At 48.4% G+C, this 24,287-nt stretch overlaps 1 protein-coding gene across 1 annotated transcript in view; it reads right to left on the bottom strand.

Annotated features, from left to right (window-relative positions):
- IFT172 (intraflagellar transport 172) overlaps positions 1-24,287 on the bottom strand; it is a 114,429-nt gene that overhangs the window by 88,219 nt on the left and 1,923 nt on the right. Inside the window, exons 3-11 of the mRNA XM_045009996.1 lie at positions 20,692-20,804; positions 16,254-16,293; positions 7,176-7,241; positions 6,760-6,839; positions 6,175-6,262; positions 2,916-3,130; positions 2,698-2,821; positions 1,169-1,264; positions 171-332 (exon numbers count right to left, since the gene is read on the bottom strand). Of these exons, the coding sequence (XP_044865931.1) occupies positions 171-332; positions 1,169-1,264; positions 2,698-2,821; positions 2,916-3,130; positions 6,175-6,262; positions 6,760-6,839; positions 7,176-7,241; positions 16,254-16,293; positions 20,692-20,804 (984 nt within the window). The remainder of the gene's footprint in view (positions 1-170; positions 333-1,168; positions 1,265-2,697; positions 2,822-2,915; positions 3,131-6,174; positions 6,263-6,759; positions 6,840-7,175; positions 7,242-16,253; positions 16,294-20,691; positions 20,805-24,287) is intronic.

Below are 24,287 nucleotides of genomic sequence, written 5' to 3'. Positions count from 1 at the left end.
TCTAATACTTTAAATTTCAAATGCTTAGCCCATTTATTCCATCTAAATTAACAGAACAGGCCCCAGATCCCACTACCAATTCTCTCAGCTAACCAGTCCCCGCCAATGAGTCTGCCTGGGAATCCAGAGACACCAGGTCAACCCCACGGTCCTGCAGCGATTTCCAGTACCTCACTGAGCTTGTTGGAGTTCAGATCCCCCAGCAGCAGTGTATCTGAGGTATGGGCCACAAGGTACCTCTCCTTCCCCAAAATCTTCACCTCATCAATCTCATAGCCATAGTGGGATTTCAGCACCACTCGGGTTCCTGTGGAGAGGTTCTTCACAATGACCTGGAGAGAGTGGGGTGAGAGGTAAGGAAGCTCGCTGGCCCCTACAGGAGCACAACACAAGGTACATGTCTACCTGTCTAGGTAGTTCTATGCCCCAGCCCCTCACAAACACAGCACCCCTGCAGGAAAGGGAGCATTCCCCCCCACCCCATTGTACCCATGGCGAGCTATGGCACAAGGAGACTGAGTGACTTGAACAAGGGCACACAATGAGCCTACGTTAGATCCAGGAACTGATGCCAGGTCTGTCATCCCAGCTGCCCTCACCCACACTGAATCTTGTTCCTAACATATGCAGAAACATACACATCTCCCAGCAAACTGGCAGAGATGGATCCCTTGGCTAGCAATGGGATTTTACCCGTGCCTGGTAATGCACTGTGTTGACTTCTGTGTATATTTTCCAAATTTTAGAGGCTAAAGTTTGGCGCGGGGTGGGCAGGAGGGCAAGGAGAGAGGCTGGATTCTGTTTCCAGACTTTTTAATATTTGGGTGTTTTAGAAGGCACAAGGCTTTCCAAGCCAGTGGAATTGTTTAAGCATTTTGCTGAATCCCAATGGCACTGTTAACTCTTTTGAACAGAATTTTTTAAACAAAGCTAATGTTTTATCGGGGATGGGTGTAAGCAGGAGCCCAGCTGTGAGAGCTTATGAGACCCGTCACAGCAGACTGCAGGGAGTCTCCAGGAGGGTCTGGGGACCGGGAGCGGGCTGGGGAGGCAGACCTGGGTGAGACAGGAGAGTAGCTGACAGTACTGAGGACTCCAAGCATGCCAGGTGACTGATTATCACAGCTTCACTCAGACACCTACTTCACACAGCCTATAAACTGCTTACCTGGCTCGGCCCCACATATGTCATTTCAAATTTATTCTTGTAAATGCTCCTGCGCAGGCAGCAATCAAACTGCTCCACCCCTCCACAAAGGGTGCCCTGGGGAGCAAACACAAGGCAGGTAGAGTGCAGCAAGTGAAGGTCCTTAGATACTGTAATCAAGTCACTCCTCAGGCTTCTTTTCGATAAACTAAACAGATGAAGCTCTCTCACTGTAAGACATTTGCTCCAGCCCTAGAATAATCGTTGTGGCTCTTTTCTGCACCCTCTCCAATTTTTCAACATCCTTCTTAAAAAGTGGACATCAGAACTGCATGAGTATTCCAGTACTGGGCTCACCAATGACATATGCACAGGTGAAACCTCCTCCCGACTCATACTCACTACTCCCCTGCTTATCTATCCAAGGATCACATTAGAGTTTTTCGCTAGCACGTTACTCTGGGCGCTCATGTTGAGCTGTCTGTCCAATATGATCCCTTTCAGAGTCACTGCTTTCCAGGACAGAGCCTCTATTCTATAGGTATGGCCTACATTCCTTCTTCCTAGATGTCTGACCTTCTATTTGGCTGCATTAAAAACACATTTGGTTGAATGGGCCCAGCTTACAAGCTATCCAGACTGCTCTGTATGACTGCCCTGTCCTCAGTTATTTACCATTCCACCAATCTTTGTGTCACCACAAATTTGATCAGCAGTGATTTTATATCTACTGTCAAATCATTGAAGAAAATGTAGATTAGTGTCAGGCCTAGTACGATCCCTGTGGAATCCCGCTTGAAACACCGCCATTTAATGATGGATTCCCCACTGACAACTACTGTGTGAGGTCTGTCAGCCAGTTCTCAATTCATTAACATGTAGTCATTTTTTACATCGAATGTCATGCAGTACTAAGCCAAATGCCTTTCCATAGTCTCAGTATATTACACCGACTCAGTTATCCTTAGCAACCAAACTTCTAATCTTATCACAGAATGAGACCAGGTTTGTTTGAAAGACCAAGGTCTTACAAGGAACAGCCTAGTAGGGCACATCTTTTGCCATGGGGACTTTCAGCCTGGGATAATTTCGAACAGAATCCCCAAGGCAGAGACAGGGGCACTCTCTGGTCCCTGGAATACAAGGGGTTAATGCCAGCTCAGCTCCTCCCCACCCCGCCAGGTGCTATGGGGAGACAGAGGGCACACTGCATTTGGGAAGGCCAGGCCAAACCCCTTCTGGTATTTTCCCTGGAGGACGGAATCTTGCTGCTGCCGCTAAACCACCCCTTGTGCCATTTCTCAAACTCTCGTGACTCATCACATACCAGACTGCAGCAACTTCTTTCCCACCTTAGATCCCACCCCTCCTCCTTGTGTTTCTAGGTCCCATCCCTCCCCCTTGGTCTCTGGCTGGCCCTCCCAGTGCCATGTCTTGTTGACTGTAGGGACACAGATCAGACTCCGCCATGCAGCAGGCAGGACTGTCACTCCAGGACACCTCAGGGTGGCTCTGGAGGAGGCTTGAGGCTATCACTTCATGGTACGCACCGCACAGAGCCTCGAGCCATCCCTCTTCCATGCTAAGGCTGTGATAGTATAAAGGTGTGCGATTTCTTTGGGTTTGGCTTCCTCCCAGGCACTCCTGCGGGGGCTCCAGTTCAACACCCTCAGCCTGTGGGAAGAGATGAAGCAGTGACCTTGAAAACCTACAAGCCGCAGGCGAGGAAGGCCATTCTAAAGGAAAGGCCAGCCATTAGGCACCATACCTGTCGTAGCTGCCAATGACAACTGACTGGCCCCCAGGGCTAGTGACTGCTGTGGTGAACTCCTTCTCCAAAGGGTCCCGGCTATAATCAAAGGTTTGAATTATGTGGCCTTCCTTTCCATAAGCTATAATCTTCTTATCGCAGCCTGCAGCCACGATACTGCTGGAAGCCCAGGTGAGGGCATATGGAGGGCAGGGGTGCGTCACCAATTTACCCTACAATAAACAAAACAGAAAGTCCTGAACAGAGCAGCAGCACCGGCAGCAGACTGAGCAGACCAGGTACAAAGCTCCCTGCGAGCTTGTTTAAAAAGTATGTTTCTAGACCAGCGGTCGGCAACCTTTCAGACGTGGTGTGCTGAGTCTTCATTTATTCACTCTAATTTAAGGTTTTGCGTGCCGGTAATACATTTTAAACTTTTTAGAAGGTCTCTCTCTATAAGTCTATAAACTATTGTTGCATGTAAAGTAAACAAGTTTTTTAAAATGTTTAAGAAGCTTCATTTAAAATTAAATTAAAATGCAGATCTTATCAGTTTAGTGCAGTGGTTCTTAACCTGGGGTGCACGCACCCCCTGGGGCAGGGCCGGTGCAAGGATATTTTGCGCCCTAGGCAAAACTTCCACCTTGCCCCTCTCCGCACATCGGTTCCTTGAGGAGCAAATCCCAATGAGCCTTTATAGACCCCAGGGGCCAGCCTGCCCAGGGGCCAGCCGTGCCCAGGGGCCAGCCGTGCCCAGGAGCTGCTTCCCAGACCAGGTTCACCTCTCCTCGCCCCCTGAACTCCCCTGGAGGGTGCACAGCCCCCCCCCCCCCCCATGAGCCATCCCCACCCAACCCCGGTGGCTCCTGCCCTGAGTCCACTCACTGGCTTTGCTGGGCTTTGGCTGCTGCAGAGCTTGGCAGGGAGGAGCTGCCTTCCGGAGGCACCGGAGAGCCAGAGCGTCCTGCTTGCGGCAGCAGCGAGCCCCAGCCATGGAGAAGCCAGCATGGTGCAGGGGGGCAGCGCCGCTAGCGGAGGCAGCCGCACCCCTCCTGCCCAGGCTGCAGCCCAGCGCTCCCCCCAGGGGCTCCCGCAGGCTGCAGTGGATGTATGCAGGCGCCAGCCGCCATGCGCCCCCCGGCTTCCCCCTTGCCTAGGGTTACCATATTTCAACAATCAAAAAAGAGGGGAGAGTCCTGCCCCCATCCACTCCCTCCCACTTCCCACCCCGACTGCCCCCGTCAGAACCCCCAACCCCCCCGCTCCTTGTCCCCTGACTGCCTGCTCCTGGGACCCCTGCCCCTAACTTCCCCCCAGAACCTCACCCCCTAAGCCTCCCTGCTCCTTTTCCCCTGACTTCCCCCTTCTGAGACCCCACCACCACCCTAACTGCCCCCCTAGGACCCTGCCCCCTACCTGTCCCCTGACTACCCCAACCCTTATCCACACCCCCGCCCCCAGACAGACCCCCAGACTCCCACGCCCCATCTAACCCTAACCCTGCCCCCTGACAGGACCCTCAGAACTCCCGACCCATCCAACCCTCCCCCTGCTCCCTAACTGTCCCCTGGGACTCCCCTTACCATGGCCATGCCGGTCAGATGCTGGCTCCACGTGGAGGCAAAACACGCTGCCGGGCTGCTGTGCGCACAGCCCCTCCCCCGCAGAGTGCTGAGGCAGCGGTGGGGGGGGGAGCTGCAGGAGGGGCAGCGGTGGCTCACCTTCCGGGAGCTGCAGAACCCGAGAGCGGTGAGGGGGGAGCCGGGGGGCTGCAGCCCAGGCAGGCGCACCTGGTGCCCCCCATGGGGGGGGGGGGCTCCTGCAGCTGATGCATGCTGGCAGCGGCCCTCGTGCGCCCCCCGGCTCCTCCCTCGCCACACTCGGGCTCTGCGGCTCCCGGAAGTGTGAGCCGCCACCGCTGCCCCTCCCGCAGCAGGCTCAGGGCCCTGCGCCCCAGCGGCTCACACTCCTGGGAGCCGCAGAACCCAAGCGCGGTGAGGGGTAAGCCGGGGGCGTGCCTGCCGCCAGTCTGGGGTCCTGGCCGCCGGCCCCGCTCAGCCTCCTGCCGGCCTGGGGTTCTATTCACTCAGCCAACAGCAGGCTGAGCGGGGCCGGCAGCCAGGACCCCAGCTGGCAGTCGCTTGCCAGGCAAAATCAGCACATGTGCCAAAGGGATTGCCGACCCCTGTTCTAGAGGGTTTCTAGTGCTGACTGCCAAAGTTGCCACAGAAACAGCCTGAAACCAGAGCTCTGAGAGGAATGAGCTGCCCCATCACCTTAAGGTGTGTTAACTCTGAACTCTACTGTTGACAATTTAAATGTCAACAACTAATGTAAGCCAAGAGACAATACCTAGGTACAGACAGACCAACAGGAAACAATGAGATGCTATTGTCAGTATGACACAGCGTGGACACAGTACACCTTCACCCTGGCAAAGTGATCTCTAAGACCATCAGGTTCTGTCACCCTGGGTAACATATATGCACAACCTACTCCAGCCAGGGAGGGAAGGGCTGAGTGGAAATGGCATTCCCTTTCCCCTGACCAAGGCCATGGGGTCCAGCATTCCATGATCAGAATGAGGTTTTGGGAAGACCACTGGAAGATGGTCTGGCTAGGTGGCACTCAGACACCACATCCAGCAAGAATTTGGGATGAGGACACCAGACGACTTTGCCCCTGTGGCACGTTGTGAAGGAGGATCAGCCACTAAAGCTGTTCACTTACTCTTCCTGTTACTGCAGTTAAAATGCTGCTGTGAGTGACAGCTGGAATAAAGAGTACTCTTCCACCTTCTTGTCCACTATGGATAACTTGAAAAGCTTGGCTTGGGACTGTTTGGTCTCAAGCCTTCTCAGGAGGAAACCCAAGGTGATCGTTACAAATGGAAATCTCCTGTTAAAATCTGTTGGTGTAACTATGAAGAATACAACAGGGGGCAGTGGGAAGAAGGCAGTACACATACGCCACAGCTCTCACAACTTGAGCACTGGTCTCCTGGGCACCAGCGTGCCCCCAGAGCCCCATGGAGATGTGGATAGCCTCGGGTCTCACAGGCACCGGGGTAATTCCCCTATCCACACAAATTCTAGATCTAGACACCCTTCCATGATTTAATCAGTGCTCCATTAGCCACGCAGTGATGAGAGCCATCTGCTGCCCCTCCTCTGACCTGCCCTCCCTTCCACAGGCCCCAGTTACTCTCCAGGCCTGGTGTGACTGGGGAGGAAGGATGTGTGCAAGAGGGAGTCTTTTCCAAAGAGCCATTCCGTACCTGTGATTCACCTGAGCCTTCGTCATCAAAGAAGTAGCGCACAATGGTTCCATCTGCATGGCCAGACAGGATCCCCTTCCCAGACACACTGTCAAGAGACACCAGGACAAGTCGGCCTAGAGTCACAGCAGCACTCATGGTCCCACTTTTCCCTCCCATCCCAGCTGGTCTGATTCTCATGGGGTTGCAGGAGTCAATGGTGGCCCACTGTTTCTCCTTAGTTACTCCTTGATAGTGCCCACAGTCTGCCCGACGGCACACACATATCCAGCAGGTCTGGATCCTGCCCCAGAGAGCTCAAAGTCTCTGTAAAGACCAAGCAGACAGACCGACACGGGGAGGGTAAGGTGGGAAAGGAAGAGTAGAGTGACCAGCTGGCATGTCTCGATAATGCAATGTTACCGTATTAGTGGTAAAACACACAGAAGCCGGGAACCCCAAGGGAGGGGGGCTCTAGGCTTATTTATCTTCATAATGGAGCCTATGAAGCTGCCCCATCAGCACTAAGGAGGCCTCTTCAGAGCCAGCAGCTGGGTCAGGAGACTGAGCTGGGGCAGCGGGAGCCTGCAGCAGCACCATACTCACTTGGAGGTTAATGAGACCACAAAAGAATCTGTGCCATAAATGGTGGAGGACTTGTTGGTCTTTGTATTTGCTAAACGAACCTGAGGGAGAGAAGGACACTGGTCAATGCAGTCTCCGTCCTCATGTCAGGAACAAGGATTCACAAGATGGCTTTTAAACAGAACGAGGGAGAGCTCTCATCTATGCTGGGCTGGCACCTTTAGGCCAAGCAGCAAGGTAAGAGATCGCATGGAGCGCCGTGGCCTCTGGTGGGTTGTGGGCGAGGAGTGGGTGAATAACTCACTCTCATGCCATGCTGCACAGTCGTGAGAGACTCACGGGGAATTGGTGCAGTGGAGCAAGTCACCAGTATAATCCCTTCACTGCTGAGCAGTGCCCGGGGCCCAGAACTCAGTGACAGCATTAGGCTTCTCTACCTTCCCCTCGGCGAGTCCAAAGACAATGACGTTCTCTGCTGGCCACAGCAAACAGGTCACTGCGCTCTGTCAGGGAAAGAGAAGTTAGAGCTCTCAGCCAAGCCAGAGGGCTTCCTGCCCCACAGGCGGCAATCCCACTCCAATTCAACACAGAGCTATTGGCACAGGAAGCCTGGAGCAGATATTAACAGGACAGCACCAGAATCCTCAGTGGGACTGAGATGAGAATCCCCACGGAGGAGCCTGGATTGGGCCCATTTGTGACGGTGTATGGAATATGGGTGACCATTTATAATATTATGGATACCAATATTACAAAATTGCAATGAGTCATACAAGATATGCCACATAAGGTATCAGTGGAAACTTTATAATTTGTCAAATATGATACTCTTGTTTATATGTATGTATCATCTTTGTATGAGTTATAACTAGGTGTGATATACTTGTGCTGTGTATCTGGGTAACACCCCCAGACAGATTGGCATCAGCACTACCTAGCCTGTTTAATGGCCCATCAAGGGCAATCATCTGTACAATGAATCCACTGAGAGAAGGCAGGGGCTATGACTAGGGCTCTGTGTCTGTCACGGAGGTCGGTGAAGTCCGGATTCCATGATGTCCTGTTACCTCCGTGACTTCTGCAGCAGCTGGTGTGGCTGACCACTGGGGTGCCTGAGCGGCTGGCTCCAGGGACCACACGAGCTGTGGCCGATGTGGCTGGCCCGGTGAGCAGCCACAGCTCAGTGGCTGCTGTCAGCAGTCTGGGGGCGGCCAGAGCAGCGGCTGGCCCCCCGGGGCTCCCCGCCCAGTGGCAGCGAGAGCTGCTGCTGGTCCCCGGGGCTCCCCCCCGTGGCAGCTGAAGCAGCAGTGGACCCCAACGGGGCTTCCCCCTGCAGCGCCGGCTAGAGCGGCAGTGAGCCCCATGAGGCTTCCCCCCACCCCCCGGGCTTCCCCCTGGCGGAGGTTGGAGCAGCAGTGGGGCCCCCCAAGGGCTTCTCCCCCACCTCACAGGGGGAGGGATAGCTCAGTGGTTTGAGCATTGGCCTGCTAAACCCAGGGTTGTGAGTTCAATCCTTGAGGAGGCCACTTAGGGATGTGGGGCAAAAATTGGTCCTGCTAGTGAAGGCAGGGGGCTGGACTCAATGACCTTTCGAGGTCCCGTCTAGTTCTAGGAGATTGGTATATCTCCAATTATTACCTTTTATTACCACAGCTGGTGCTGAAGGCCCCCCGGGCTTCGCCCCCAAGATTCAATCAGGATATTTATGGTATAAGTCATGGACGGGTCATAGGCTGTGATTTTTTTGTTTCTTGCCCGTGACCTGTCCATGACTTTTACTAAAAATACCCACGATTAAATCGTAGCCTTAGCTATGAGTCAGCAGGACATGTAGGGATATGCCTCTGGACTAGGGACTCCAAGCACTTTTCCATGCCCATGTGCTGTGAGCTTGTGTTTGGGGCAAAGGAAGTACAAGCCACTTGACAAATGATCCAAAAGGCAACTGCCTCTTCTCCATTTTATCGTCAATCCTGCTTCTCACCACTGGAGCAACTTCTCTACAAACTGAAGCTTTGAACAAAGGACTGGTAGACCCATTCTGACACATGGCCAGAAAGGGTTAAGCAGCTTGCAGGCTAATTGACCCACATTCAACCTTTAGAAACATGTTAGAAAAGTATCTAAACAGGAGACAGATAGCTTCCTTTTGTGGACACCCAGCCAGCCAGTTGGCTGTGCAATCCCTCTTGGTGGTTGTTCTCTGCTTGCTTTATCCGTAAAGGGTTAACAAGCCCACAGGTAAAAGGAAAGGAGTGGGCACCTTACCAAAAGAGCAAATGGGAGGGCTAGAACCTTTTAAAATTGGGAAAAAACTTCCCTTTGTCTGTGTGGTGTTGTTGTCCGGGAAAGAGGGGAACGGGGAGCAGTTATGCTGTAAGAAGCTGAAAGCCAGGTACGAAAAAACCATCAGATCATACCTAGAGATTGTTTATCTGAAACCCCAGGTATGTAAGTAAACTAGGGATGTCTAGGAAGACGTGATTAGGTTTATTTCTTACTGGCTTGTGGACTCCTCTGTGCTAACCCCAAATGCTTTTTGTTTTGCTTGTAATCTTTAAACTGGACCTCAAGAAGATTATTCTTGATGTTTTTGTAAGTGGGTTTTTTAAATCTAGCAAAAGCTAGAGTTCCAGATGTATTTTCTTTCTTTTTGTTTTTAATAAAATTTACCTTTTTTAAGAACAGGATTGGATTTTTGGTGTCCTAAGAGGTTTGTGCACAGGTTGTTTAAGTAGCTGGTGGCAACAGCTGATTTCCTGTTTTACTTTCCCAGCTCTTCCCTGTTGTCAGAGCGGTACCGGTGTGGTGCTCTGCTTTCTCCTTGTTGATATCACTCGGCTGCGTGTGTGAGTTCCCTCTGTGTGCTGCCCCAGCTCTGCAGATAGCTGACACAGCAGACCCGACACGAACCCCCAATGACCACAGAGTCCAGTAAGATGCAAAGTCACGTCGGCTAGGTTTATTGCGACCTCGGACACAATTGCAGTTCCCTGTAGGTTTCTTAGCCTAACTCAGGGCATACTACGAGAAAGTGCCTCTTGGCAAGGACCCGGCTTAGTGGCGGGACTTTCCACTCCCCCTACGGCCGGACAAAGGTTCCGCCCCAGGAGTGCATTCTTATACACAAATACAAACAAGTTACACATCACACCTGACGTATTGAAGTGCAACCTCTCTACGTAGCAAGTTACAACCCCTCTACGTATTAAGGTGCCTTCTACCTTGTACATGTTGGTTCGATCAAAACAACTCTATCCATCATTTTACCCTTTTGCCCCTGTCATTGGGATGGGTTGGCCTGTCCTCCTGTTATCTATGGAATGTTTCAGTATAGTGTGTTCTAGTGCTGTGTTTATGCTAGGTGAATATATGTTTATGCAGCATCAGCCCTTTTCGTGCCAGCTTCTGTGAGCAGGGCCTACCTCTGACTCACAGCTTAACTTTGCTTTATGTTAGCAAAGTCTTGACCATTACTTTAGTTCAGGCCTTAGGCCTCATACTGGGCCTTTATCAGGGCCTGCACTTACTACATTCCCCAGAGGGGGGTAGGGGGGTGAAAGGGCTTGAGGGTACCCCACAGGAAGGAATTCCCAAGTGCATCTTTCTGGTTTCAAAGGGTTTTTTTGCACTTGGGTCGCGGCAGCATCTACTCATCCAAAGTCAGAGAGAAGCTGTAGCCTTGGGAGTTTAATACAAGTTGGAGTGGCCAGTATTAATTTTTAAAATCCTTGCAGGCCCCCACCTTCAGCATTCGAAGTGCCAGAGTGGGGAATCAGCCTTGATAAGGGCTGTGACACTGCACCCCATATTCTTCACAGTGATATGATCATGACATAATTATGATGCATTTTATGCAAGATAAGTCACGAGAGATGTCACTGAAAAGGTTATGATTTGCTGAATATGACTATATTCATATGCATGTATAATTTTTGTATCTGAAGTTATGAATATCGATTATGTATCTGTATTTCAAATGTAGTTACACCTGGGTGATGCCCACTAGACAAGATGCTTTCATTCTAGATAGTGGGTGGGCAAGGGCCATTAGGGAAGAACAACAGGCTTTAGGAGAAGCTTACCTCCTACCCGGTGAGCCTTCCTGTGAACGCGCCAAATAGCCTGTGAGTAATGACTGCTATGACTCAACAAGGACATGTGATGAGACCACATGTCTCTGGACTCCATCTTGGGATGTCAGTGTTTTTCCGCAGACCGGTCTCAGAACCAAGATTTGTAACAAAAGGTTCCCGCCATATGCAAAAACTATATAAGGCAGGGAGTGACATCATCTGGGGTTCTTCACTCCCCACCCAAGAAGACTCCTGGAAACACCTGAGAAAAAAAGACTGACCTGGGGGAAGTGCTGGACCCAGGCTAAAGAGATTTTTAGCCTGTGAATGGAACACCTGGGGATCCCAAGCTGTAAGCAAGAGCAGCTTGCCCCTTAAGAATCTGCAGCCTGCTGGTATCATCTCTGAGGGTGAGAATCTGCTATTGATATCCAATCTATTTAAGTTTAGTTTGCGTTTTTTTGTTTATTTGCTAGGTAATCTGCTTTGATCTCTTTGCTATCACTTAAAATCTATCTTTTGTAGTTAATAAACTTGTTTTTGCTTTATCTAAACCAGTGTGTGGGAATCATAACTCAGGGCAAAAGGCTGTTCCATAGTCCTGTCCCCATTGAGGGAGGGGGCGAATTTTATGAGCTTATGCTGTATTGTTCCCTGTGCAGTGCAAGACGGTGTAATTTTGGTTTATACTCCAGAGGGGGTGCATGCCTGAGGAGCTGGGAGTAGCTTTCCCAAGCACAGCATGGCCAGACAGCCTGCTTGTAACTGCAGCTGGGTGTGTCCCTAACTGTATGTATGCTGGTGAAAGTGCAGGCTGGAAGGCTGTGTAGCTTGTCACAGCAGTACAGTGTTAGAGGGAACCCAGGCTGGTGGGTCAGGAGGCTCAGTGGTACCCCAGTTCCAGGTGACACCCTGGGGGGAACCCATCACAAGGGCCATTCCATGTTAGATGGGCTAGAACTTTGAAATGCAAATCTATATTGTTAGAGAATTAGAGGTGATACTTGCATCCGAAGAAGTGGGTATTCACCCACGAAAGCTCATGCTGCAAAACGTCTGTTAGTCTATAAGGTGCCACAGGATTCTTTGCTGCAAGTATCAGAGGGGTAGCCATGCTAGTCTGGATCTGTAAAAAGCGACAAAGAGTCCTGTGGCACCTTACAGAATAACAGACGTATTGGAGCATGAGCTTTCTTGGGTGAATACCCACTTTGTCAGATGCACGTAGTGGAAATTTCCAGAGGCAGGTATCAATATGCAGGCAAGAATCAGTCTAGAGATAACGAGGTTAGTTCAGTCAGGGAGGATGAGGCCCTCTTCTAGCAGTTGAGGTGTGAACACCAATAGAGGAGAAACTGCTTTTGTAGTTGGCTAGCCATTCACAGTCTTTGTTTAATCCTGAGCTGATGGTGTCAAATTTGCAAATGAACTGAAGCTCAGCAGTTTCTCTTTGAAGTCTGGTCCTGAAGTCTTTTTGCTGCAGGATGGATACCTTTAAATCTGCTATTGTGTATCAAGGGAGATTGAAGTGTTCTCCTACAGGTTTTTGTATACTGCCATTCCTGATATCTGACTTGCGTCCATTTATCCTTTTATGTAGGGACTGTCCAGTTTGGCCGATGTACATAGCAGAGGGGCATTGCTGGCACATAATGGTGTATATTACATTGGTGGACGTGCAGGTGAATGAACCGGTGATGTTGTGGCTGATCTGGTTAGGTCCTGTGATGGTGTTGCTGGTGTAGATATGTGGGCAGAGTTGGCATCGAGGTTTGTTGCATGGATTGGTTCCTACGTTAGAGTTACTACGGTTCAGTATGTGGTTGCTGGTGAGAATATGTTTAAGGTTGGCAGGTTGTCTGTGGGCGAAGACTGGCCTGCCTCCCAAGGCCTATGAAAGCGAGGGATCGTTGTCCAGGATGGGTTGTAGATCCCTGATGATGCATTGGAGAGGTTTTAGCTGAGGACTAGGTGATGGCCAATGGAGTTCTGTTGGTTTCTTTCTTGGTCTTGGTCTTGCAGCAGGAGACTTCTGGGTACACTTCTGGCTCTGTTGATTAATTTCCTTATTTCCTCGTGCGGGTATCGTAGTTTTGAGAATGCTTGGTGAAGATCTTGCAGGTGTTGATGTGATTGATGACATTTGTCATTGATGACAAATGTCCAGGGAGGAGTTTAAAAAATTGCTCAGGAATGCAGGAGTGAAATCAGGAAGGCCAAATCACACTTGGAGTTGCAGCTAGCAGGAGATGTTAAGAGTAACAAGAAGGGTTTCTTGAGGTATGTTAGCAACAAGAAGAAAGTCAAGGAAAGTGTGGGCCCCTTACTGAATGAGGGAGGCAACCTAGTGATGTGGAAAAAGCTAATGTACTCAATGCTTTTTTTGCCTCTGTCTTCACGAGCAAGGTCAGCTCCCAGACTGCTGCACCGGGCAGCACAGTATGGGGAGGAGGTGACCAGCCCTCTGTGGAGAAAGAAGTGGTTTGGGACTATTGAGAAAAACTGGGCGAGCACAAGTCCATAGGGCCAGATGCGCTGCATCCGAGGATGCTAAAGGAGTTGGCGGATGTGATTGCAGAGCCATTGGCCATTATCTTTGGCCTAGTCTACACTGGGTTGGGGGGGGGGTGTCGATGTAAGATACGCAACTTCAGCTATGGGAATAGCATAGCTGAAGTCGACGTATCTTATTTCGACTTACCTCCTGTCCTCACGGCGCGGGATCGACGGCCGCAGCTCCCCCGTCGACTCCACTTCCGCCTCTCACCCTGGTGGAGTTCTGGAGTCGACGGGAGTGCGTTTGGGGACTGATTTATCGTGTCTAGACGAGACGCGATATATCGATCCCCAATAGATCGATCGCTACCCACCAATCCAGCGGGTAGTGTGGACGTACCCTTTGAAAACCCATGGCGATTGGGGGAGGTCCCAGATGACTGGAAAAAGGCTAATCCCATCTTTAAAAAAAGGAAAGGAGGAGGATCCAGGGAACGACAGGCTAGTCAGCCTCACCTCAGTCCCTGGAAAAATCATGGAGCAGGTCCTCAAGGAATCAATTCTGAAGCACTTAGAGGAGAGGAAAGTGATCAGGAACAGTCAGCATGGATTCACCAAGGGCAAGTCATGCCTCACTAACCTAATTGCCTTCTATGACGAGATAACTGGGTCTGTGGATGAGGAGAAAGCAGTGGATGTGTTATTCCTTGACTTTAGCAAAGCTTTTGATACGGTCTCCCACAGTATTCTTGCCGGCAAGTTAAAGAAGTATGGGCTGGATGAATGGACTATAAGGTGGATAGAAAGCTGGCTAGATCGTCGGGCTCAACTGGTAGTGATCAATGGCTCCATGTCTAGTTGGCAGCCGGTTTCAAGCGAAGTACCCCAAGGGTCGGTCCTGGGGCTGGTTTTGTTCAATATCTTCATTAATGATCTGGAGGATGGCGTGGACTTCACTCTGGGCAAGTTTGCAGATGACACTAAACTGGGAGGAGTGGTAGATATGCTAGGGATGGGATACAGAGGGACCTAGACAAATTAGAGGATTGGGCCAAAAGAAATATGATGAGGTTCAACAAGGACAAGTGCAGAGTCCTGCACTTAGGACGGAAGAATCCCAGGCACTGCTACAGACTAGGGACCGAATGGCTGGGCAGCAGTTCTGCAGAAAAGGACCTAGGGGTTACGGTGGACGAAAAGCTGAATATGAGTCAACAGTGTGCCCTTGTTGCCAAGAAGGCTAATGGCATTTTCGCCTTTATCAGTAGGGGCAGCAGATTGAGGGATGTGATCATTCCCCTCTATTCGACATTGGTGAGGCCTCATCTGGAGTAGTGTGTCCAGTTTTGGGCCCCACACTACAAGAAGGATGTGGAAAAATTGGGAAGAGTCCAGCGGAGGGCAACAAAAATGATTAGGGGGCTGGAGCACATGACTTATGAGGAGATGCTGAGGGAACTGGGATTGTTTAGTCTGCAGAAGAGAAGAATGAGGGGGGATGTGATAGCTGCTTTCAACTACCTGAAAGGGGGTTCCAAAGAGGATGGATCTAGACTGTTCTCAGTGGTAACAGATGACAGAACAAGGAGTAATGGTCTCAAGTTGCAGTGGGGGAGGTTTAGGTTGGATATTAGGAAAAACTTTTTCACTAGGAGGGTGGTGAAGCACTGGAACGGGTTACCTAGGGAGGTGGTGGAATCTCTTTCCTTAGAGGTTTTTAAGATCAGGCTTGACAAAGCCCTGGCTGGGATGATTTAGTTGGGTTTGGTCCTGCTTTGAGCAGGCAGTTGGACTAGATGACCTCCTAAGCTCCCTTTAATACCAGGGTTCTCCATTTGTCCCCCCCAGCCGGGATGCTATATGTGACCTTATTCCCCCTTCCCTGGGACCTCCTTTTACCCCATAACCCATGGGCTCTGAGTGAGACCCCATTCCCTTTATCAGGGTCCCCATTCTCCCCCACCAAGCCACAGGTTCTGTGTGCACCCCTTCTCCCACATTATTTCTCCTCTTTCTGCCTGGGAAATAAGTCCTTCAGGGTGCCAACATAATAAACTGTATTGGGAGGATGGGGAGAAATGAAATAGAGGTATTGTCATGCTGGAAGACGCTAATGGATGCCATTCAATCAGTTTTTGATCTATAGACAATTGCAGAGGTGCTTGAAGCTATGGCTCTGCTAAACAGATATCAGGGGCTCCATGTGTCTCCCATGGTTTCCTTCTGGTTTTCCAATTTTCCCTCAAAAGCAACAGGTTCTGTTCACTGATGCCTAAAACATTCCGTGGAATTTTGGAATTGATCAGATATGCCACTCAGAAGTTGTCATGTTACATCCAAAACAGAGAAATGCCATTGGGTTGGGGATAGGGACTTATAAGCTTGGCCAATAACAGAAGGCTCTGCAGTCTAGCAGGCAGAGGTATAACATGGTCCAATGGCTGGAAACTGAAGCTAGGTGAATTTAGACTCGACATAATGGGCAATTTTTTACAGTGAGAGTAATTAACCATAGGAACAACTTATCAAGCGCTCTGGTGGATCCTCCAACACTGGCAGTTTTAAAAATCGAGATTGGATATTTTTCTCAACAGTATGCTCCAGTTCAAACAGGAATTAAATCAGAGGAGTCCTTCGGCATGTGTTATCCAGGAGGTCAGACTAGAGAACCACAATGGTCTCTTCAGGCCTTATGAATCAATAGCTTAGTCTCAAAGGAAGAGAGCAGAGCCCCCAGAGCCGGGACATTAAAGACACAGGGCTAGATTTTCAAAAGTAATTAGGTGCCTATAGATGCAGATAGGTGCCTAAAATGGTTTTGGAAGTCCCTCTGGGCACCTATCTGCTCCTTAGACAACTAAATACGTTTGACAATCTGGCTCATCCCGCCTGAGAGCCAGAGGAAAGACCTATAGTAGAGCTGAAAGGGAGGCTGGGACTTACTGTCTGAATGAACTTGTTGCAGATTACCTTCTTATCACCCCTGCAGAAAAAGAAATACACAAATATAATTGCAGTCAGGGCTGGTAACACTTCTTATTAGTAAGGTTGCCCGACTCTTCCATTATAAGACCCTGTTTTCAGTTGCTTATACTTTTGCCATATGTTAATTTTATATTGTTCTAGGTTTTTTTAATCAAAAATGTCATGCAGTACCAAGTGAAATGCTTTACAAAAGACAAAGTATATTACACCAACACTCTTATCTTTATCAACCAAACTTGTAATCTCATAAAAAATGACATCCAGTTGACAGGATCTATTTTCCATAAACCCATGTTGATTGGGTTAATTATATCACCCTCATTTAATTCTTTACATCCTAGGGGACTTCAATTTGAGTGATATATGTTGGAGGTATGATGCTACCAATACGAAAACATTCCTTGGAATTTCTAAATATGGTGGATGACAATTTCCTAACTCAGAAAGCGCTGCATCCAACATGGGGGAACTCTATATTAGACCTTGCCTTGACGGACACAGAGGAACTGATCACAGAATTAAAAGTTAATGGTAGCTGAAAGTTAAAATCTAATGGTAGCTTAGGTACAAGTGATTATGGCTTGATCACATTTATAATATGCAAACAGAATAAAGTCCAGAGAAGTAACATACATACATTTGGTGCTTTAAAAAGGCCATTTTCACAAACCTGAAAACAATTATGAGCCAAATCAGCTTGCAGAATTTAATAAGAAAAATCTAAATGACAATTGGGAATTATTTAAGAACACTTTACTAGATGCCCAAAATACCATAATCAAGAGAGATGGCTGCATTGGTTAAAAAACCAACCTGCTTTAGAGGAGAAGCAAAGGCAGCTATAAAAATTAAAAAATAATATATAACAAATGGAAGAACAGGGAAGTTGATAATTATGAATATAAATCAGAAGCTTGTAACTGTAGAAAATTTATGAAGTAAAGGGACACAAGAAGAAATCTGTGGCTAGCAGAGTTAAAGAGAATAAGAAGATGTTTCTGAAGTATATTTAGGAAGAAAAAGAATCCTGGCAATGGTATTGGTCCATTACTAGATGGAAATGGTAGAATTATCAATAATGCAGAAAAGGGAGAAGTGTTTGTTGGGGGTATGTAAGGGTTAAGTAAAGACCTGGGTAACTGCTAGCATGGTATTAGGGAGAAAGACAGAGGCAGGCACTTTCTCTTCGCTTGATAAAGTGCTATCCCTCTCCCTTCCCTTCTCCTTGTTAAGGACTGATAAGCGTTGCAGCAGCATAAGGAATGCAGGGATCTAAAGATTACTCTTTATGTAAAGCAGTGATATCTCCCTATCCCTTCCTTTCCCAGCCACATAAACGAGCTCGGGGTCTTGGCCACTTCCTCCCTTCCCTATGAACTGCTGATCAAGGGAATTCATGGCTGCAATTATTGCAAAGAAATGTATCTTCAAATCAAAAACTATCTGTAGAATATGCTAATAGAATGTAGAATATGGGTCAACCTGCTCTTCTCTAACAGTGTTCAGCACATATTTCTGTTCTATATTTGAGGGGAAAACAGATGATGTAGTCATATCATATAATGATGGTGAAATACTTTCCATTCCACTAGCATCTCAGGAGGATGTTAAATAGCAGCTGCTAAAGCTAGACACTTTTAAATCAGCAGGTCTAGATAACTTGAATTCAAGAGTTTTAGAAGAGCTGGCCGAGGAGCTCACTGAACCATTAATGTTGATTTTCAATAAGTCTTGGAACACCAGGGAAGTTCCAGAAGACTGGAAGAAAGCTAATGTGCCGATATTTAAAAAGGGTAAACAGGATGACACAGATAATTATAGGCCTGTCAGTCTGACATCAATTTGTGCAAGGTAATAGAGTGGCTGTCAGGAATAAGGCCCTGCAGCTATGCCTGCCGAATCTCCTGACAGCCTAATGAACAGAGCTGGGCTGCATGAGCCTGTAAGGGTGCGGACTCACCCCTGCAGCCCCTCCTGCTGGTCTCTCAGGGAATTAGCTCATTCCAGCTCCGGAGTGCCCTCTGCAGGCCAGTGATCTGCCTTCCCGCTTGCTGTTGGCCCCCGTGTCCCTCCCTGGACCCAGTGCCCCTTTTACCTGGGGTGCTGCCCCCTGGGAGTAACCCCTTTCAGCCTCAGGGTCTCCCCCTCCCAGGGGAACCCCCACCCACTATCCCCACCTTGCCTCAGTATCAGGCTACTGCCAGTCATCATCTAGCCCCCGCACCCTGGGGCAGACTGCAGTATCAGCCTACTTGTCACTGGCAAGGTTGGGTTTGGACCTGCTGCCTTTGCCTACCCCTGGGCTGCCCTCTGCAACCCCCAGTACCTGTTAGCCCAATGCTAGGTCGCAGCCTGGGGCTTTCCAGGCTGGAGCTCCCCAGCTCCTCTGCCTTTCCCCAGCCCTGCTTCACTCAGGTACCCTGTCTCTAGCTCCCTACAGGCAGAGGGAGACTGTTTGGGCTCCTGGCTCACAGCCCTTTTATACAGGCCTGCTGTGGCCTGATTGGAGCGTGGCCCAGCTGTGGCTGCTTCCCCAATCAGCCCAGCTTTTAGAGCTGCAGCCCTCTCCAGGGCTGCTTTTTAAACCCCTCAGGGCAGGAGCGGGTAACCACCCCGCTACAGAGCCAGACTGCCTGACAAAACAACCTGCCTGACTGGCTGAGGAAGCCAGCAAGCCGGCTCTTAAGCCCAGCAGTAGCAGCAGCTTGCTTGCTGCTCAAAGCATTTGCTAAGGCTGTGATCATTCCAGTCTCACTCCCATTCCTGCTCCTGCCTTGCCTCACTCAGGTAACCTGGCTCTGACCCTGGGCTCAAATTTCTGACTTCAAGGCTGACATCTCATACTGGCTCTGACCCTGGACTCCTATTCCTGGCACAACTCCTGCTCCAACTGCTAGGCCTGACTCCTGCTTCAACCATAGGCCCGACTGCCCACGTCCCAGTCCCTGACAGCGGCTGATACAGGACGCAGTTAACAAAGAATTAAAGGAGGGTAACATAATTAATGTCAATCAATACGGGTTCATGGAAAATATGGAAAAGGTAATAGTGTTGACGAAAGAGCATTTGACTTGGTACCACATGACATTCTGATTAAAAAACTACAAAGAGATCAAATTAACACAGCACACATTAAATAGTTTAAAAACTGGCTACTTGTAAATCAAAGAATCATAGAACTGGAAGGGCCCTCCAGAGGCAGGAATTATTTTGGAGAAATTCCATGGCCTGCGTTATACAGGAAGTCAGACTGGATGATCACAGTGGTACCTTCTGGCCTTGGAATCTATGAATTTATTTTATAAATTGCTAATTTATAGTTATTGCCAGACATTTCAGTTTTGTGAAACAGTCCCATTTGGGCCCCTCCCCTGCTATATGTTCTCAGGGCAGTGAGTCTGGGTACTGAGCAGGCACAGAATTCTCTTACTTTGTGTAGGAGCTTTCCTGTGGCAGCAGGAATATCTCCCTGCAGAGGGATAAGGTGGAGCCCAAACAGCTCCCTAGAACCACACGCAGGGGGAGCAGACCATCAGGGGGAGGGGGAAAGTAGGCCTTTAAAACAGTTACTTCCCAGGACAACTATAGTTCTTGTAGGCAAGAGCCTCCACAGATCCACACTGCAGAGGATGCATGTGTCCTGGGTGCATCAGCACTGACCTCCTGAACAGCAATGTCCACTGGGGCTGTGCACACTGCCCATTTCCTCACTCCCCACTCCCCTCAGCATACATAGAAGAATATGATGACCTACATCTGATTTGCAGGAGGCCACAGCTTGAGAGTGAAGGGATTTGACTTCTGCCACATTAGTACAGCCTGGAGTGGAGCAGGAAAGGCACGAGCAAGCCATGAGCCAAAACAATATGCCTGATGGGGCTCAATATCCCTAACACTAACTATAGGAACGACAGACATTGAGAAAAGCCAAACTTCCATAGAAGGGAGCTGAATTCCTATTGCCCCAACTGTCCCCAGAAGGAACTGAGGAGCAGTCATGTCTGCACTCCTTATAAGGCCCCGGCAAAAGTCAGAGGGCACAAGAAGTGGGCAGGGTGTGCAAAGGCCCTATAGCCTGCTCCTCCAGACCTCTGGCTGGCACACACCTGCAGAAGAGATCTGGCAGGTAGTACAGGACTTGAAGAACCTTTATGCTGTTCAGCAAAACCACTCAGTGTAACAGGGGACCGCAGTTCAGGGTTGGGTAAGGTATGATTTGAAGGGGAGGTGAGGGCTAGTGTAGAGTGAGATCTGGCTGAACACCAGGGCAAAAATCATGGGCATGAAGAACACATTGTGCATTTCCAAAGCAGCCTGCGGTATTGGCAGAAAGGAGGCACCGCACACACAGGTGCATGGCACCACACACACAGGGATGCTATACTGAGGGCCTCACCATTCCTCTCCGATCTTGTAGACGTAGATGATGTTGTCTGTTTGTCCAATGGCAATCTTGGTGGAGTCAGGAGAGAATGCCATGCCTTTCACCATGTAGCTCTTCCTGCCATACTGGGGAGAGGAGAAGGGAGGAAGCGTGGACCAAGGGTGAGGTTAATAAAACATGTCCCAAAAGAACCTCAAGACAGACCCAGAGTAAGGATCACAGGTCAACCCATTCAGTGGTGTAAAGGCCCATACAACATACAAGCTGATCCCATTCCCATCCCATCTCCATGGTGCGAGCTTCCTGCAGTTATGAACTACACTGATCTAGTGTTTTGGTTTTTTTTACCAGAAAAATATTTATCAATTTTATATTTAAATTTGTATTAAAAAAAATCTCTTTACAATCCCTGAATTTGGGAGAAACAAGACACCTAAAATCAGTAACCCAACATTTCACCTAGGTTTTGGAGATCCCTATAAAGACACATGACCTTTGTAGGTCCATTTATTAAGGTGGTTTTGATTTTCTATTAATGATGTGCGTACACAAGCATGCATGACATATTACTGCACATGTGGGTGTATGTACTAGATATGAACACTGATCTAGTGTTGCCAGGCACCTGGCTGTGGTTACAGCTGCTATATATAATATCTAGCAGGGAGGTTAATGAGAGTCACTAACCACAGGACCTTATCAAGGGCCATGGGGGATTCTCCATCACTGACAATTTCCCAATCAAGATTGGATGTTTTTCTAAAAGCTAGATCCTAGGAATTAGTTTGGGGACGTTCTATAGCCTGTGTTATACAGGAGGTCAGACTACATGATCACAGTGGTCCCTTCTGGCCTTGGGATCTGTGGAATGAGGGTGGGTCAGTGTGAGTGAGATACCCCAGCCCAGCAGAGCCAGCTGAAGGATTAGGTAACCTGCTAGCTCAGTCTGATTTCTCCTTCCATACAAGTTGTTCACTGGATGCATGCTAGGCAATTAGAGATATGGCTCCCTATTGCTGTGCTCATGCACACAGAAGCACATGCTTACTCCCACGGGTGCATATGGCCAAACACCACAGCCAGACCACATACAAAAGCATGCACAAACACGCACAGGTGCATGCATTCTCACAGTGGCAGCCCTTAAACACACTGACAGGTAGGTAGATGCTACATACACTGGACATGAGAACAGTCATACTAGGTGTGACAGAATGTATCCCTGGGTCCAAGCCCTAAACACTATTGTAATAACCTTTGTTCAAAGTATTCCTTGTGAAGTATCATTTGAAAACTCATAATTTGCTGGTCATTATTGTTCTGGCAAAATATGTGTGGCAACATTTTATGTGAAGGTATAAGATTTTCCAGTATGATGTTATTAACATATGTTCCAAATCACAGCTCTCCCCAAGCAGAAGTTGGCAAATAGGTCTGTCCTAAACAAAGGAATGTGTGCTCTGCTTAATTTGCAGTAAACAGAGTCATCAAGCAGGAAGGGGAAACACAGGAAGTTCAAATAGATGAGAAAAGCAGCAGGGAATGTCCTTCCACATGGACTTTTTGTCTCCTGGTACCCAGCTGGAAATGTTTTACAAAAGGGGGGACTGAAACTATGGGCTGGTCTACACTACGGGGGGAAATCGATCTAAGATACGCAACTTCAGCTATGTGAATAATGTAGCTGAAGTCGAAGTATCTTAGATCGAATTACCTACCGTCCTCACGGTGTGGGATCGATGTCCGCAGCTCCCCATGTCGACTCCGCTACCGCCATTCGGGTTGGTAGAGTTCCGGAGTCGACAGGAGCTCATTCGGGGATCGATATATCGCATCTAGATGAAACGCGATATATCGATCCCCAATAAATCGATTGCTACCCGCCATATCAGCGGGTAGTGAAGACGTAGCCTATAAAAAGGAAGGGAGAACACCCCAACATACCCCTCTCTCTTCCCTTGCCCATCACATTCTCTACAGCTGAAGCAAAAGGAAGCCTTCATTGGATTCTGAGAGAAAGAGTTCTGACCTAGAGGGTTTGGTCAGTAAGACTGCTGAAAGCACACGGTGAGAAACTTTGCTTGAATCTGATATAGTTTATTAATTTGGCACCAGTAGGGTTTTAACATTATTTTAGGGCTGTCAAACAATTAAAAAAATTAATCGCAATTAATCGCGAGATTTAAAAAAATAATCACAATTAATTGCAGTTTTAATCACACTGTTAAACAATAATAGAATACCATTTATTTAAATAGATCATAAATAGGGCATAAGAGCATGTTAGACAAATGCCTGTCAGGGATGGTCTAGATAATATTTAGTCGTGCCATGAGTGCAGAGGGCTGGACTAGATGACCGCTTGAAGTCCCTTCTAGTCCTATGATTCTATGAAGATGGTCAGAAACGCAACCCCATCCTCAGGGTGTCCCTAAACTTCTGACTGCCAGAAGCTTGGACTGGATGACAGGGGATGGATTGCTTGATAATTTCCCTATTCTGTTCATTCCCTCTGAATCACCTGGCACCGGTCACTGTCAGAAGAGAAGTTACTGGGCTAGATGGACCATTGGTCTGACCCAGTATGGCCATTCTTATGTTCTTATGAAATTGATATTTTATATTCTGATCCAATCCCTGTACCATTTTGGGTACAGGCTACAGACTTCTGTTTCACCAGCCATCAAGAGGACCAGTCAGGTATGCTGGAATGCAAGCTAGCTGTAGATATCTCCAGGCTGTTTGTTTGCTGACACGGTTGTGAAGCATTTGAAAGGACTGAAAAGTTGCCATTTCTCAAGATCTGAAAAGTCCAGGTGACACACAGTACACACACGCTATGATCATATTATAAAGACTGAAAAATCATCTCTGAGAGTTCAGAAGGGAATGTGTTTTGGGAATTGGTCCTGCTTTGAGCAGGGGGTTGGACTAGATGACCTCCTGAGGTCCCTTACAACCCTGATCTATGATTCTATTCTATGTGTGTGCTAAAGTATATATATATAAAAAAATGCTGATTCCTTATATTTGAATGTTTGCATCAAAAACAAAAGGGAAAACATCTGTATAAGGAAAATCAGCAGATTTATTGTTTAATAGTTTTGTTAAGAAGTTATTCCTGGTATTCCAAAAAATATTTACAATACTTTATACTATATACAATGTGTTTCGTATGCATTGCTTGTTTTACTAAGAAAGTGCACAGTAGTCTCTCTAAGGTTTAACTCTGTGTCATGCTTTCTGAAAAGTTTTGACAAGACAGAACTTTAGCCTCTGCTTCAACAAAGAGTTAAGCTGAAGTCCAGGAAAGAGGGGATGGTATAATTATACCGAATATTGCTTAAGCATTCCCTCCCCTGTCCCCTTTACAACAGCATAAGAACAGTCTCGGCCATGTAGTTGTACTCTGATGGGAGCAGCATTTGAGGCTGTGCTTTGGGGCTGTGCAAAACGTGGTGCAGCATTTCAAGCTGTTATGAGCCCTCTGAAAAGTATGGAGCAACTTACAAGTTGCTCTTCTACTGCCAAAAAACTGCCCTGCATAGCAGCATGCAAAGTATCAGTATCTCACAGACCAAGAGGGTAGGGTGTCCACTTACACACAA

The sequence above is a fragment of the Mauremys mutica genome, chromosome 3 (assembly GCF_020497125.1).
Source record: "Mauremys mutica isolate MM-2020 ecotype Southern chromosome 3, ASM2049712v1, whole genome shotgun sequence".
In the NCBI taxonomy this organism is placed as follows: Eukaryota; Metazoa; Chordata; order Testudines; family Geoemydidae; genus Mauremys; species Mauremys mutica.
The sequence above is the reverse complement of the archived record's forward strand: the minus strand, read 5'-3'. Positions and strand labels throughout refer to the sequence as shown.